The sequence below is a fragment of the Melopsittacus undulatus genome, chromosome 4, assembly GCF_012275295.1.
Source record: "Melopsittacus undulatus isolate bMelUnd1 chromosome 4, bMelUnd1.mat.Z, whole genome shotgun sequence".
Lineage (NCBI taxonomy): Eukaryota > Metazoa > Chordata > Aves > Psittaciformes > Psittaculidae > Melopsittacus > Melopsittacus undulatus.
Genome location: NC_047530.1, coordinates 1,213,336 through 1,228,048, shown reverse-complemented (window position 1 = coordinate 1,228,048; position 14,713 = coordinate 1,213,336). Strand labels below are relative to the sequence as shown.

Sequence of the window (14,713 nt, the reverse complement as noted above, 5' to 3'; positions counted from 1 at the left end):
TCCTACAGTCAAGGATTTCTTGGCCAAACAGAAGAACACTGAGCAGAAGGGGGTTTAAGTAGCAACTGCTATAGAGAAGTTAAATTGAGGAAGGAGGGTGGACAGATTCACACATCTGATGCTCACATCTGCTTTAAAGTACCTAAAGTAAAGTTAGGACAGCTGAACTGAGCAGAATAAGGCCAGAGCTCCCAGGATCTGCTGCTAACCTGGTTTCACCTTGCTTCACATGCAGGCAGAGGCTGCACCTTGCTCAGATGCACCTTCCTGGTGATGCTGGGGGTACAGGATGGAACCCAGGGAGGATGAGGCTCCCTCTGTACAGGTAAGGTTTCCTCCTCCAGCCCTTGAAATGCTGCACATTGCAGCAATGGCTGTGGCCAAGTGGAACAAAGTATTTCAGAGGCTTTGGTGCCCAGTGTGCTGTGAAACACCTCCTGTGTGCTGGGGGTGAGTACTCAGCCTGCATGTCAGCAGGCTCATTACCAGGGGAACAAGAGGGAGGATGGAGCTGTGCCTGCAGTCATGCTGCATCTCTTCTTATTCATCCCCTGGGTTTCTGGTCTCCCCCCTTGGAGACAGGAGACGTTGCTGTGGCTCTGATCTCTGCTGTGCACCACTGGGTTTGGACAGCACAGTCTGGGTAAGGATGTCATTGTGTTTTCCTACCCCATTAAGTTCGTGGATGGCAAAACCAGACAGGCTGTTGTGGCCATGCAAAGTATCAGCTGGGCCTCCCTATCCTGCTATAGTTTCACACACAGGTTAAGTGAGGCTGTGAGAATTCCCCCTTTCTCTCTGGATAGTGTGGATTTTGTTTTCTCCTTACAAGCAGGATGGAGGAGGGTAGCTTGTTCTTACCAACTGTGGGAGCTACCAAAGAGATCCAGGGCCTGACACTTGCTCTGCAGTGACCAAGTGAGAGCAAATCCATCTGGACCTGACAGGCAAATCAATAACCTTCTGAGCATGGAGGATTCACACATGGATGTGGGATATCCAGACCTGCTGCTGACCAACGATGGCAAAACACTCCTGTGCCTGTCTAGGAAGCCAGTTGAGAGCCAGAGGCCTGAGAAGTGTCTTTGTAGGAACAAATGAATAAATCAAAGCCCTGATGTGGAGACAAATGAATGAGGATGTCAGAAAAGGATGGAGTGAGGAATGAAATGAACACAAGGAAAACAAATGTTCCTGTCAGAGCAGAGAGTGTCCTGGCATTGAGATGTCCCTGGGAGGCAGCCAGAACCCAGCAGGAGGCTTGGAGCTGGTGTTCATGAGCTCTGGAGCAGCAGGGCTGGTACTCACCATCACTGGGAGCTCTTTCAGAGGAAACCCATCCAGCAAGGAGAAGGTGCAGTGAATGTACTGTGGGGAATGCCCTCTGCATCCTGAGCTAACTCCAGTATGGCAAAGACCAACAAAGAGGAACAGCCTCCAGACTGCACCAGAACTGCCTGGGCCTCAAGTGGAAACAAACTTGATGATAAACACAGATTCCCAGCCTGGTTTGGGTTGAAGGGACCTTAAGGCTCCTCCAGCTCCAACCCCAACCCCTTCCCATGGAGCAGCTGCTCCAAGCCCCTGTGTCCAACCTGGCCTTGAGCACTGCCAGGGATGGGGCAGCCACAGCTTCTCTGGGCACCCTGTGCCAGCGCCTCAGCACCCTCCCAGGGAACAGCTTCTGCCTCAGAGCTCAGCTCAGTCTCCCCTCTCTTGGGCAGGTTCAAGCCATTCCCCTTGGCCTGTCCCTACATCCCTTGTCCCAAGCCCCTCTCTATCTCACTCAGCCCTAGGAGCCACCACAGGTTGGTGGGATGAAATGGGAAGAGTGATCCTTCTGTCCTCTTTGTGCTGTCCATTCAGATCAGAGCAGAACATACACCAGCCCTAACACAGAAGGGTATCAGTTGGAGTCTCTCAGTGCTAACCTAAACTACTTCACAGAATGCTGGGTTTTCTCTGGTCCCTCCTGTGGCTTCTCTGGTAGTCTCTGCTCTGGCTGAGTTCATCTGATGCTTTCCCCTAAGGACAGGGACAAACTCAGGTCTCACCTTTGTTGTCTGGTTTTACAGAGCTGGACATCTCCCACTGGGCTGGAACTGCTTCCCACCAGCTGGCAGGTTGCAGGAGTTACTCAGGGATATAACTGAAGATCAGCTGGTGCAGGGAGCAGCATCACAGCAGCTTGGCCTTTTAGGCTAGAACAGAGACTTGCTGGAGAGGCAGCACTGGAGGCAGAGCCCATCACCCTCTGAGCAGGCTGAAGGCAGCTTGGCTTTTTGCACTTCACCTTCCAGAAGGCAGCTGCCTGTGGGGCAGAGCTCTGGTGCCCAGTGCCTGGGTCATGGACCTGCCAATGCCTTCAGCAGTGATGCTCTTTAGTGAAGCAATCTTTTCAGGTGCTAATCCATTGTCAGGCCCAGACATAACTGTGAGCACTGACTCACATACACACTCTGCTCCATTCTGGTTCGAATCTGTTGTTAATCCTTAAACATCCCTAAGGTTTCTCATGCAGAGCTGACCACCCCACATGAGATGGGAGCTGCCCTCACCACTGCCATTCTGCATGGGGACAATGGTATTTATTCCCACTTTTCAGATGGGAAAACCCAGGCAGGGTCACAGCCTGCAACCTCCCTGCACCTACAGGTGAGAGCAGAGGGCAGGGGGTTCTGGCCAGGCTTTGTGCAGCCCTGTCACCCCAGCAGGCAGTGCAGGAGTGTGCCCATCTCCTGCGAGCAACAACGTGTGCATCTGATAGCAGCAGAATGAGATGACACAGCACCCTGGTATCTGCACCATCTCTTACCTCTGCTGGGAGCTGCTGCCTCCCTGGGGTTTCATTTCCTCCTTCAAGATTCAAGAGAGGCAACAGATATGGATCTATCCAGCTTGTTATTCTTTGGAAGCAGGAGAGAAGGTTATGAAGTGAGCCCTGTTTGCTCTGCACGACGATGGCTCAGTAATGGCAGATCTCAGCTTAGATAAACACGTGCAGGTTTATAGCCTGAACTACCCAAGGGCTCCCCAGTAATACTTGAGTACCCCCTTGAAGCACAGGCAATTTACACCAGCCACACACTAATTGTACTTGATAGGTGTTGTAGGTATGGGGAGGCTGGCTAATGGTTGTGCTGTGTGGTGACACAGCATCTCACTGAGCCAACTCCAACAGTAACAACACATTAAATAAATCCAGGTGGAACCACAGCAGCAGATTTAATAAAGGGAAGAGAAGACTTGGATTGAAGTGGAATGAGCTGGAATCCACAGTGCAGAGCCTGCAGCAGCAGAGGAGGGAGCCAGGCCACAGTTCCTGCCAGGAACAAGGGGGCTTTGGGGAAGAAACCAGATCACCCTTCTTAAACCCAACCATTTTGAAGGGTAGGTACCAGTCCTGGTCAGTGACACTGGAATTCACGTGTGGTTTGTTCACCTTTGCTGGTTACCATTCCACTAGTTTGATGTGACCGCTTTAAGGTGGGTTTTGAACAGGTTTTCCAACCACTCTCAATATTGGTTTGCATAACAGGGAAAATGAGACCTCAGGTAAGTGCTGCTAAGAGAAGATGCCTCTGCTGCTGACAGGTCTCTCAGGAGAAACATCTGTCAAGATACACACAGTCTTGAGCAAACCAGCACAGTGCACAGTGCAAGTACTGCTCACTATAGAGCAAACAACACATGCCCCTGTGCTGCTAAAGGAGCACAGCAGCGTCTCATAGAATCCCAGACTGGTTTGGGTTGAAGGGACTCCAAAGCTCATCCAGTTCCAGTCCCCTGTTCCTACAAACCTCAGTCTCATGCAGACTCCTGCAGGTCAGGCCTCTGCTCCCGCATGGATGAGAGCCTTAGAGAGACCTTTGAGACTTCCCAGCAGCTGCAGAGGCTGAAGGCTGCCTCCCTGTCTGCACACCCAGACCCCTGCATGCCCTGGAGCTGTTGCCCTACAGGCACTCAGCAGCACAAAAGGCCACTCTCCAGCACCATGGAACTACACACACTTTGCTCTTAGGTGACCAGGTCAGCAGCAGGTAGAGCAACCAAATGTCATCTCCTGACCCTGCTTACATGGTGCCATGTTAAACTTGGAGCAGTGCTCATCAGTAAACCAGGTCTGATGCGATCCAGCAGCACAACCCAACCCCGCGTATGGGGATCCCAATAAACCCACACTAACAAAATGTCTTCACATTTGAGGCATTCAGAAGCATTTGGCTGCATAAACAACAGGAGGACCCAGGACCATGGACTGCTCCTTACCTGTGGGAGATGATGGTGGGGGGAAGCTGTTTGTGGTCCCCGGCTAGGATGCACTTAGGAGCCTTCAGCAGAGGTATCCAGCAGCTGGCTTCCAGCGCCTGAGCACACTCATCTATCACCACGAGGTCAAAGTGGTTGTCAGGAAGCAGCTTCAGGGGGCCATCAGAAGAAGCACCTATGGAAGCAGAAGGGGCAGCTCAGCAGGGAAGCACAGGGAGTACAAACCAAACCACACAGGTTTGTGACAGAGGGGGGCAGGTAACATCAGGTTTCCTTGCACAGGTTTGGGATTTCAGCCCTGCAATCCGTTCCAAACACACACTTATCTGTCTATGCCAGAACTGGTTTTACCAATTCCTGTTTGTCCTTTTTAGGCCCAGGAGCTCCCAAGTATCTTTGCAAACAACAGAAAGCAGGTGACAAACAGAACATACTCGAATCCTTCACCCAGAGCAGGAGCAGAGCAGCAGCACTGATGGACACACACTTCCCTGCTGCCCTCTCATGCAAACAGCTTCTCACTAACCCAGACTGGAGAGTGATGGATGTGAGATTTGCCTTGCCTGAGACACTAAGGGACAGCAAGAGGGGAAGATCAGTTGAGACCCAACTCCTCTGCCCTACAGACCCCACTGTTCCTTCCCTGGGGCAGCACAGGAGGCTCTAACCACACAGCCACAGCCTGGGCTGGTTTTACATCCATCTGTAGTGTCAACCAACCAACCTCACCCACATCCGACTGTAATCCAGGCAGGAACCCACAGTGACCCTCAAACTGAGCAAAACTGTGCAATTCAGAGGCCTCAAACAGACCCCTGCAGCTCATAAGCAAAATGGAGGCAAAGGGGCAGAGGAGGGTGAAGAAACCAGCCAAGGAGAGGGTTTCACAGCCTTCACCAGGATGGTTCTGCAAAGGCAGCACTGATGGGGGATTGCTGTGCCCCTGGAAATCCTGCTGCTCCCCAGCTCTGCACCAGTTCACATGGAACAGTCTGACACCTGAGACACTGTTCTCCTTTATAACCCTTTCATCCAGCTTCTATGAATCCACCTGGGTGGCGTTCAGTCTGGACTTGGCCTCTGCACTCCTGCCACACTGAAGGTGGAAGGAAAAGAAGCAGAAGGTTCTCTCTGCCTCAAGGCTGTACCAGTGCAGCACCAGCTCTGCAGAGGGGTCCCTGCCCTTACAGCCTGACCTGAGCTCACTGAGCTCCCAGTAACTAAAGGTCACTGTGTGTTGCTGTGAGTAAATCCTCTCTCAGCTGAACGTAGCAGGAGAGCAGAGCAGAGCACGGATAACAAATCCCATCAAACTGTGGATTCAGACAAATACCAGGAGTGCTTAACTGAGGAGAACAGCAAATCCAGGCCCCTTCTTTGCCCACTGCCCTTCCATGGAGCAGAACTGCACAGAGCTCCAGCAAGGCCCATGATCCCAGGGGAAAGTGATACCTGAGGCACACAGCATCAGCACTTTTAACTGGAGAAAGGAATCCTCCTCCCATCCCTAAATCCCACAGCCTTTGGGTGACTTCCAGGACTAAGCAAACACACACAGGCTGAGGCCAGGCTATGGGAACTGTGCTGTATTGGATCAGTCAGGGGAATTACCCAAGCAGGAAAGCAATTCCATGTGACTTGGGAGATCAATAAGCAGCCTGCACACCTCCAATAGCACTTGTTACTCACTGGAAGCTCAGCTCCTCCTCACAGCTACCAAAGATGGGCCATGCTGGCTCCCACCAAAGGCCTTCCTAGACCCAGGGTCTTTGCTGAACAACAGCACCATGTACCAGTGTGAACAGGGAGATGTCCAGTGTGGAGCTGGGGAGCTTGCAGCAAACTGACTCCCAGGAGCCTGGAGCAGGAAGCTGAGTCTCCCTGTATCCCAGCAGGATGCTGCATCTCAGGGCATGTGCTTTATGTCAGTCCTGGCAAGGGAGCTAAAACACTGCAAGGAAAAGAGGCTCTTGTACCTGTATTGGTAGCAAGGACAACGCTGGCATGGGTGAGGGCTGCAGCCATGGCTGCTTCTTCTCTCTGCTTCAGCTCCTTTCTCAGGGCCTTGATCTCACTGAGGAAGTGGCTCCGCTCCCCCTTGTCTTGAGCCTTCTTGGTTTTAGCCTAGAAAATGGGAAAATCAGGCTAGAACAAAGTGTTCCTGGTCCTAGGGCTTAACCACAGAGCTTAACCACAGAGCCTGGATGCACACGGCGTCTGTGTCCACTGGGATACACTGGGATACACTGGCTCCTCAGCAGCAGCCCCAGGAAACCTCAGTTTCTCTCCCTTCTCCCTCCCACAAAGCCCCTTCCACAGCCAGTGGTGCTTGAAGCATGAAGAGTATTTGTCTATGCAAAGGATGAACTGTATCAGTACAAGGTGTGAATGCTGCTCCTCAGACCAGGGGCATCAGGAGCCTCAGCATCCCCCAGGGTCCAGCCAGGCTTGGTCTATGCTGGAACTCTTCTGCTGCACATCCTGATAGTCCTGAATTGTGAACATGAGGTCTTGGAGAGTAACCCCCTGTGCTCACATCCTCTGCCCTGTGCCTGCCTGTGCCCCAAGGGGAGAGGTCTGATGCTTCAGTCCAGCTCACAGCTGAGTCTATGCTCTGCTCATTGCATCAGGGCAGGGAGCAGGGAGTGTGTGTAATGGTGACTGGGCTTAATGGGTCTTGTGCCTTTGCTGGGTGAGGAACTGGGATTTCCTATCTCATTGTGCTCTGTGGCCTGGGGGGAAGCAGGGACCAAGAGACCTTCAAGCAGGACTCCCCAAGCTGAGTGCACCCTGTCCAGCCAAGCAGAGCTGTGCATTGTTAAAAGGCTGTATCTGAGTTGCTGTCAATGATGCAGAGCAGGACCTAGACAGGCACAGGGCTTTTTTTAGCAATGCCTATTAAATGTATCTAACGCATCAAATCATCACCACTGGTTGCCAGAGCTTCCCCAGCAGCCAAGAGACACCAGCTAAGGCCTCAGTCAGTGCAGTCACCTTGAGAAGCCACCACATTCCCAGGTGGAAGTGGGGATGTTTCCTTGGAGGAAGGACTGGTCACTTCAGGAAGCTCAAAAGGTTGCAGACAGAAGCTTCTATATGTGGCCAAACCAAGAAGACCTGATGGTTCCTATAGTATACTCTATGGGTGGATTCTCCAGTGTCTAGTACCCATATTGCAGCCCTTCCCATAGGAAAGCCATTCCTGTGCTCACTCCTCTACTCTGCCACGTGTTTTGGTTAAATCTGTAGGCATTTAATACCTATGAAACCTCTATGTGTCTGTCAAGTGTAGTCAGAATTGGCTGACGGGCTCAGAAGCTACAGGGGAGGATCACAGACAGATACCCAGACAAAGCAATCACACTGGCATCTTCTCCTTAGCTTGATCCATAAGGACAGCTCCTGATAGCCACTGAGCTGAAGGGACAAAGCAGATTAGCATCGACTGCCTCACTGCTGGGACAGGGGAGGATGAGAGAGCAGAAGTGATGGTGGCAGCAGGGCCAAGTTCAGTGTCTGCTCTGCAGAACAGCTCTGCTCAGTGAATCAACAGCAGCTGAGCTCTGGTGACATTAAGATGCACACACTGGAGTGATTCCCAGCTCTGGGAGCCCAGGCTGGGGTAACAGAGCATCACCAGGCCCAGTGAGCCCAGGGACAGGGCCTGGATCCCACTCGCTCCCCATCAGGGCTCTGTGGGTCCCAGCAGGCTCTGATTACCCTGAGCTGCCTCGTTTGGGCCCAACCCAACCACTCATTGGGCTGGGAGCTCTATTTAAGGCCAGAGCCTGAGCTGGGTCTGAGCTATAGGGTTTATACCTTGACCCCATCTTCCTTCCTGGGCTGGCTGCCCCATTGCTGCTGGACCTGTGATCTGTGCTGCTGGCTGACCCCGCTCAGCATGGCCCTTGTTGGTGCAGAGTATCCAGAAGGTGATGCCTTGGAAAGCTTGAAGCCTGAACAGGTAAGAGAATGAGATACAAAGGGGTAGATAATGTGCAGAGCCTGGGGGTTCATTCATATTGCTAGTTCTAATGCACTTGTGGGTAGTGGTGAAGGGAAGGAATAAGATGACAAAGTGGAGTGTATAAGGGAAGATGTTATTACAGGGGTGAGTAGGGGGTGTTGCAGGGGAGAAGATGAGGGAAAGATGGGCCAGGACCTCAGAGATGAGCTCTGCAGCCTGGAGAGATGATTCAGGTGTATCTTCTGAGAAAGGTCTGAGCTCAGAGCACTGCCAGGCAAGCTGAACTGCAGCAGTGTGCTCTTGGGCTGTTGTGTGGTGTTCAGGGTGGAATGAACCTTGGCCAGTTCCTGTACCCCATCACCGTGGAGCCTTTGCTGTAGGGATAGAGACCTTAGTGCCAAAGGCTCAACTTTCTCCCTAATTTCCCTTCTACCATGGAAAATCAACAGTGGAAAAATCCCCAACCTCCTCCCACCTTCTAAAGTGCTTCCAAGGAAAGGGAACGTTAACCACTAGTGACAAAAAGACTTGGTGTAGAGCTGTGACTACAACTGGGTCTCCATCCCAGCAGATAAGTGTACCCTGCAGGAACCAACCCCAGACACCCTCTCCTGCCCTCACACCATGTGCAAGCACCACTCGTCTGCCAAGGGATACCCCAGCAACAGGACCTGAGGGATGCAAACCCACAGCAGGGAACAATGCTGCTGCTCCTGAGGGTGGCTGCAGATCAAGGCTCATGGAGCTGAAAGCTGTGTTTGCTCTGCATCAGTTAAAGCAGGGCAATGAGCTCAGGCAGGTACCACCCCACATGTGAGCAGGGATACGGAGGTGCCCTCCTGCACCTCTGATTGAGGCAGGATCTCTCTTGAGCTGGATACATCTGCAAAGTGGCTTCTGGATAATGCTGCCACCAGAAGAGGGAGGGGAAAATCTCTTTGGTATCAAAACCTGTGTCAAGTGCAAGAGCTCCTTTGAAAATCGAGTTCAGGAGAATTGGGCTGGGAAAGAAGAAATGAAGGATGCACTTTTACAGTGTAATGTGCTTTCTATTTGAGGTGGCTGAGAGTGGGAGGGAGCATCAGGACAGCAGACTTCTTGTTAGGAAGTGAATTAATGATGTGTTTCTCTCTGGTGAAGAGGATGGCATGAACAATGCCAGACAGATCAGCTGGGGAGCAGGCACTGCAGCAGCTCCCCCACAGGGGAGTGATGATGGTTTCTAATCACAGAATCCCAGAGTGGTTTGGGTTGGAAGGGACCTAAAGCTCATCCAGGACAGGGACACCTTCCACTAGAGCAGGCTGCTCCAAGCCCCCTCCAACCTGGCCTTGAGCACTGCCAGGGATGGGGAGAGAGATCCTTGAGCATTTCCAGGGATGTTTTGCTGCTTTGATGATGAATTTAGCTTGGATGAGTCTGCCCTCAGCTTCCTCAGCAGCTGAAGATGAGCACTGGTGGCAGGTGATTGGGGAGGCTCAGGCCACCCCTGGTAGAGGTTCTCCATGAGACACCTCATCAGGCTGGAAGCCCTTCCTATGTTTAAGGCTGCCAGGCTTGCACCCAGCTCCTTTACCCAATGCCAGGTTAAATGCCTCCTAATGAGAGTAAGTGGGATTCATCCAGGCCACATGTATCTGCAATTGTCAGTCCCCTGCACTCAGCTGTTTTCTGTCCTCTCCCTGAAGTGACCCTTCTGCTGCTGACTGACCACAGAGAGGCTCATGCTCACCAGTATTTCATCCCCACCTGTACACAGTAAGATCCAAACTAGGCACATCACTGGGCTCATAAACACCAGGCTTGGTGCCAATGGCTCGTGTCAGGACTTGTCACTGGGACTTGCCTCTAGCCACCAATTTTGGGGCAACCCAGAGGACCCGGATGTTCTTGCAAGACAATCACTACAGCCAAGAAGAGGCAAGGCTCTTCCTCAGTTTGAGACCCAGCAGCTTGCCTGGTGCTCATGTGGAGAGCTGGCACGCAGGTGACCCCCATGGGTGTATGGCAGGGACACGTACACAGGCCTGGTCGATGTCCTTCCTGATATCAGCCACGATCTGGGCAGCATCACCCCGAGCCAGGACCGCATCCAGGCAGTGGCGCTGGATGGGCTCCAGCAGGCGAGCAGGGTGCCCCAGCCGCAGGATGCGCACGCTGTGCCCAGCCAGCCTCTCCACCAGGTTATCCACTGCAACGTTGGAGGGGGCACAGCACAGGACCTGCAATGGGACACAGCAGGAGTTTGTCATTGCCAGCAAGTAGTGTCTGAGCAGCAAGACCCTCAGCAGAGAGAGGGAGACCAACACATCCTTTGGAACAACCCACCGACACCTCCACAGCCTCCAGACACCAAAGGCAGTTCTCACCTTGCCTGGAAGCAAGTGCAGGGTCTTCAGTAAACAGCAAACTTCAGCTTTGGAGCTTCCATTTGCACCTGATTTCAGCTGCCAGAGGAAGCTGCCTGGTCCCCCCAAGCCAAGCCAGGCTCTGCAGTGTAGCAGACTACAACTGGATCTGCTCCATCAGGAGATGAGCTGGATTTGCAATGAGTTTGCAAAAGAAACCACCTCTATACTCACTTTCAGGCCTTGCTGTACTGCCTGCAGGATGATCTCTACCAGTGTTGTGGTCTTTCCTGTGCCAGGTGGTCCATGGATGATGGCAAGTTCCCTCTGTGCCAGCGAGAAGGAGACAGCCTCCCTCTGGGATGCATCCAGTGAGGTGTTGTAAAGCTGCAGAGGCTCTGGGGAGACAACAGGAGTCACTTGGAACACAGCCCTCACCTGGCTGCTTGCCGAGCAGCACAAATCCATGAATACAAGTGAGATCTGAGGAGATGGCCCAAATCAAGCTGATATTGGGAATACCCATCCTAAGTGAAGGGGAGCTGTGCCCTGCCCAGGTGCCTGAAAGAGCCCAGCCTGCAAGTGAGGCTTGTCATGCTTTCAAACATGCTCTCACCCCATGTTCCTCCTCCTCTCACTCTTGCAGGAGGAGCATCCAGTTGAGAGCACAGCTAGTCTGTGCTGGATCACTTCAGCATTTAGTGGTATTTACTTGCTATAACATAGAATGATAGAATCCCAGCCTGGTTTGGGTTGGAAGGGAGCTTAAAGCTCCTCCAGCCCCAACCCCTTCCACTGGAGCAGCTGCTCCAAGCCCCTGTGTCCAACCTGGCCTTGGGCACTGCCAGGGATGGGGCAGCCACAGCTTCTCTGGGCACCCTGTGCCAGCGCCTCAGCACCCTCCCAGGGAACAGCTTCTGCCTCAGAGCTCAGCTCAGTCTCCCCTCTCTTGGGCAGGTTCAAGCCATTCCCCTTGGCCTGTCCCTACATCCCTTGTCCCAAGCCCCTCTCCAAGCATCAAACATGTGGGACCTGCTGGTGTGAAGGTGTCCTGGGTTGTTTCTGAGGGGAGGCAGCACATTTAGTAACCCCTCAATGAAAAGAAGGGAGGAAGTAGTTGATCTTACAAACAAATCTCTGCCATTCCCATTAACAAGCCCAAGATAGCACTGGTGAATAAAGCAGCTGGAAAACATAGAGCATCTGTGGGCAGAAAGGAGCAGCCCTCTATTGTTCTGTGACTGAAGAAGGAGGCAGGAAGAAGACACAAACCAGCAACAGGAATGGTGAAAACTCAAATTAGTTTGAGTTATAATGATTGGAAAGGAAAAGGGGAAAGAATCTGCAAAGTGCATTACAGGGAATGGGTTTCACTGCAGGGATGGGATTGTCACAGGCTGCCTTTTATCTCCCAGATTTATCTAATTTCAACCCATATTTCTTCCCACCCCCCCAATCTCCTTGTTCATTATGGGAGTTAATTACAGCAGAGCTGGTGACTCATTGCACTGAGGTGACTGGAAATCATGTTCCCACTGAACGCTTATGTAAGGCACATCTCTGGGCAGCATTCCCTGTGGGCATCATGTGTTTCAGCTCTATCTCTGCATTAAGGGCCTGATGCAGAGCAGGGAAGCTGCTCCTGGGCTTGGGCAGGTTAAACTGTGTAACCTCTGGTGCTGGCTGTGGGAGCAGCACAGCTGAATGAGGGCTTGGGGGTAAACAGCACTTGTGAGGAGAAGAGGAGTAGTGATGCTCTCACTTTACACCTAGCTTTGGAGTCAGTGTGCTAATGACTAAGAGCAGGAAGCACCCCATGGGCTGGGGAAGAAAGAATAGCTCCAAAACTGCACAAGGCATTTCCCACAACAGGGAACAGCCGGGACGTAGGAGTCATTGATGCTTCCTTGCTCCAGGCATGAGCTCAGAAACACCCTCTCCCCTGCTCACCACACAGCTCAGCGTGGGCAGGCTGGGAAATGGGCCTCTTCCCAGGGCTGGCCATGGCAGTGGGGAGGAGGAGGAGGGCAGAGCCCTGGAAGGGATGATGCTGTGGCATGGCAACACTGCTCCATCCATCAGTGGGCTCTCCTGAAGAAATGCAGTGTATCCACACCAGCAGGGAGATGCTTATGAGCCATCAGTATAGGATTTGCACTGGTGCTCCCAGTAAGTGCCCATTAACCCAGCTCCAGCCCTGTGGTACCATAGAATCCCAGGGTGGTTTGGGCTGCAGGGACCTTAAAGCTCATCCAGCTCCAACCCCTGCCCACACCTTCACTGGAGCAGGGTGCTCCAAGCCCTGGCCTTGTGCATTTGATGCCTTGTTGCCCCAAAGCTGGCTCAGGGCTGCTCTCAGGTCTCCCCTTCACACAGCAGAGGGGCAGGATCCCCTGAGCTCACACTCTGGGGGTGCAGCCCAGCACATGGGGGGTTCTGGGCTCAAGCTCACACTGAAGCTGGGTCATGGGGAGCTGCTCCTCACCCAGCACCCCATTGCTTGTTCTAGACCTGAGCTACAGGAGGGAGCTGGTGGCTACCACCGATCTGCACCAGGTTGTGCCTCCAATAGGGCATGTTATCTTGGAAAGCAAAGGGATTGTGCCCAGTGCCTTGGGCTTTGCACAGTGACAGAGCAGGGCTGGCCTCTGCTGGCAATTGAAGCCTCTCTGCATCACAGAGAGTGCAGGGGTCCCCACAATACCTGCTGGGAGGAGGGAAGGATTGTTTGGAGGTTGCTGGTGTGAAAGCTCTAAGTGCTCCTGAGCCACAAGTGCAGGTTACAGTGGAGAAGAGCCAAGCAAAGCAGTTCTTAGGGGTCAGCACCTGTGTTTTGCTTCCCAGAGTGTCTGATGAGCAGAAACCCTGCTCAGGTCAGAGTTTATGAAGCTCATTCTCCCACTTGGTCCCTTTCTGAAGCAGCAAGGTAAGGCTGGAAGTGCAGTGTTAAAGACCAGATTGGATGAAGCCTTGGGTGCCATGGTTTAGGGTGAGGTGTCCCTGCCCATGGTAGGGGTTGGAACTGGATGATCTTGAGGTCCTTTCCAACCCTAACTATTCTATGATTCTAAGTGCTTTGTGGTGAGGACCAGCCCCATTATCAGCTTCCCATCTACATGCTGGTGATCCCTTTGGATGCTGCTTTTGACTACTCCATCGGTTGTTCTCCCCCAGCATGTCTGGTGCTCTGTTCAAGGCTCTATATCCTGAGTTGCATTTCTAAGTGTCTTTAAAAGATCTGGGCTTTGCTGTGCACCTCTAGGTAATGCCTCAGTTCATGCACAATCCCAGCAGCTCAGGAGGAGGGAGCAAAAGCCTGGCCTTGCTCAGCCACGAGCCCACATTCCTGGCCAGAGCCAGAGGGGCACCGTGAGCATCCTGCAGGAGGGCTGGAACTGGATGAGGTTTAAGCTCCCTTTCAACCCAAATCGTTCCAGGACTCTATGATTCTGGCTTTCCAAGGGCTGGATGTAGAGGTTATCCTTAGGGCGCACACAAGTACAGTGACAAGAGCCTCGTGGCCTATCTGGTAAATAGCTTTTAGTTCCTTATCTTTTGCTGCACTGTGATCCTCTCAGGATGGGATCACAGCTCCTGGGTTATCCTGGCAGAGCAGGCTGCCAAGTGTGGTGCTGGAGGAGCTATATTAAGTCTGTGTCAGCCCAGGAGGGGGCCTAAACCCAGTCACAGGCTGATGGGACTGACAAGGACTCCAACAAAGCCAAGAGAAACATGGGATTGAGAAGTTAGTGGCTGCTGGTGTGGGACCACTGCATGGTATTGGCTGAGCAGAGGAAACATCAGCATGAGCAGGAGGGTAATAATGGCAAAACCACTTTAGTGCCCTTCTCCCCACCTCCTGATGACTGGCAGAGCTGCTGGTGTTGTGCTAATGTGCACACGGCTGCTTCCCAGTGTCAGGAAAAGCCTGCTCACAACTTGGTGTGAATCCTCCCAGCAGTGATGGGTCAGGCACAATTCCCATTGGAGCAATGTCCTGGAGCATGTTTTCTCCAAGTGGGGTTGTGTAAGATGGTGGTGATGGGGGGACAGTCACAGCATCCCAGCCTGGGCTGGGTTGGAAGAGACCTTAAAGCTCATCCAGGTTTCCTGTAGCCCCTTTAGGCAC

At 52.7% G+C, this 14,713-nt stretch overlaps 1 protein-coding gene across 2 annotated transcripts in view; it reads right to left on the bottom strand.

Annotated features, from left to right (window-relative positions):
• The window catches only part of IGHMBP2 (immunoglobulin mu DNA binding protein 2), a 30,981-nt gene that overhangs the window by 10,245 nt on the left and 6,023 nt on the right, over positions 1-14,713 (bottom strand). For both annotated transcript variants that reach the window (XM_034061612.1, XM_034061611.1), the window contains exons 5-8: positions 10,819-10,982; positions 10,258-10,458; positions 6,246-6,393; positions 4,270-4,444 (exon numbers count right to left, since the gene is read on the bottom strand). In XM_034061612.1, coding sequence (XP_033917503.1) covers positions 4,270-4,444; positions 6,246-6,393; positions 10,258-10,458; positions 10,819-10,982 — 688 coding nt within the window. The remainder of the gene's footprint in view (positions 1-4,269; positions 4,445-6,245; positions 6,394-10,257; positions 10,459-10,818; positions 10,983-14,713) is intronic.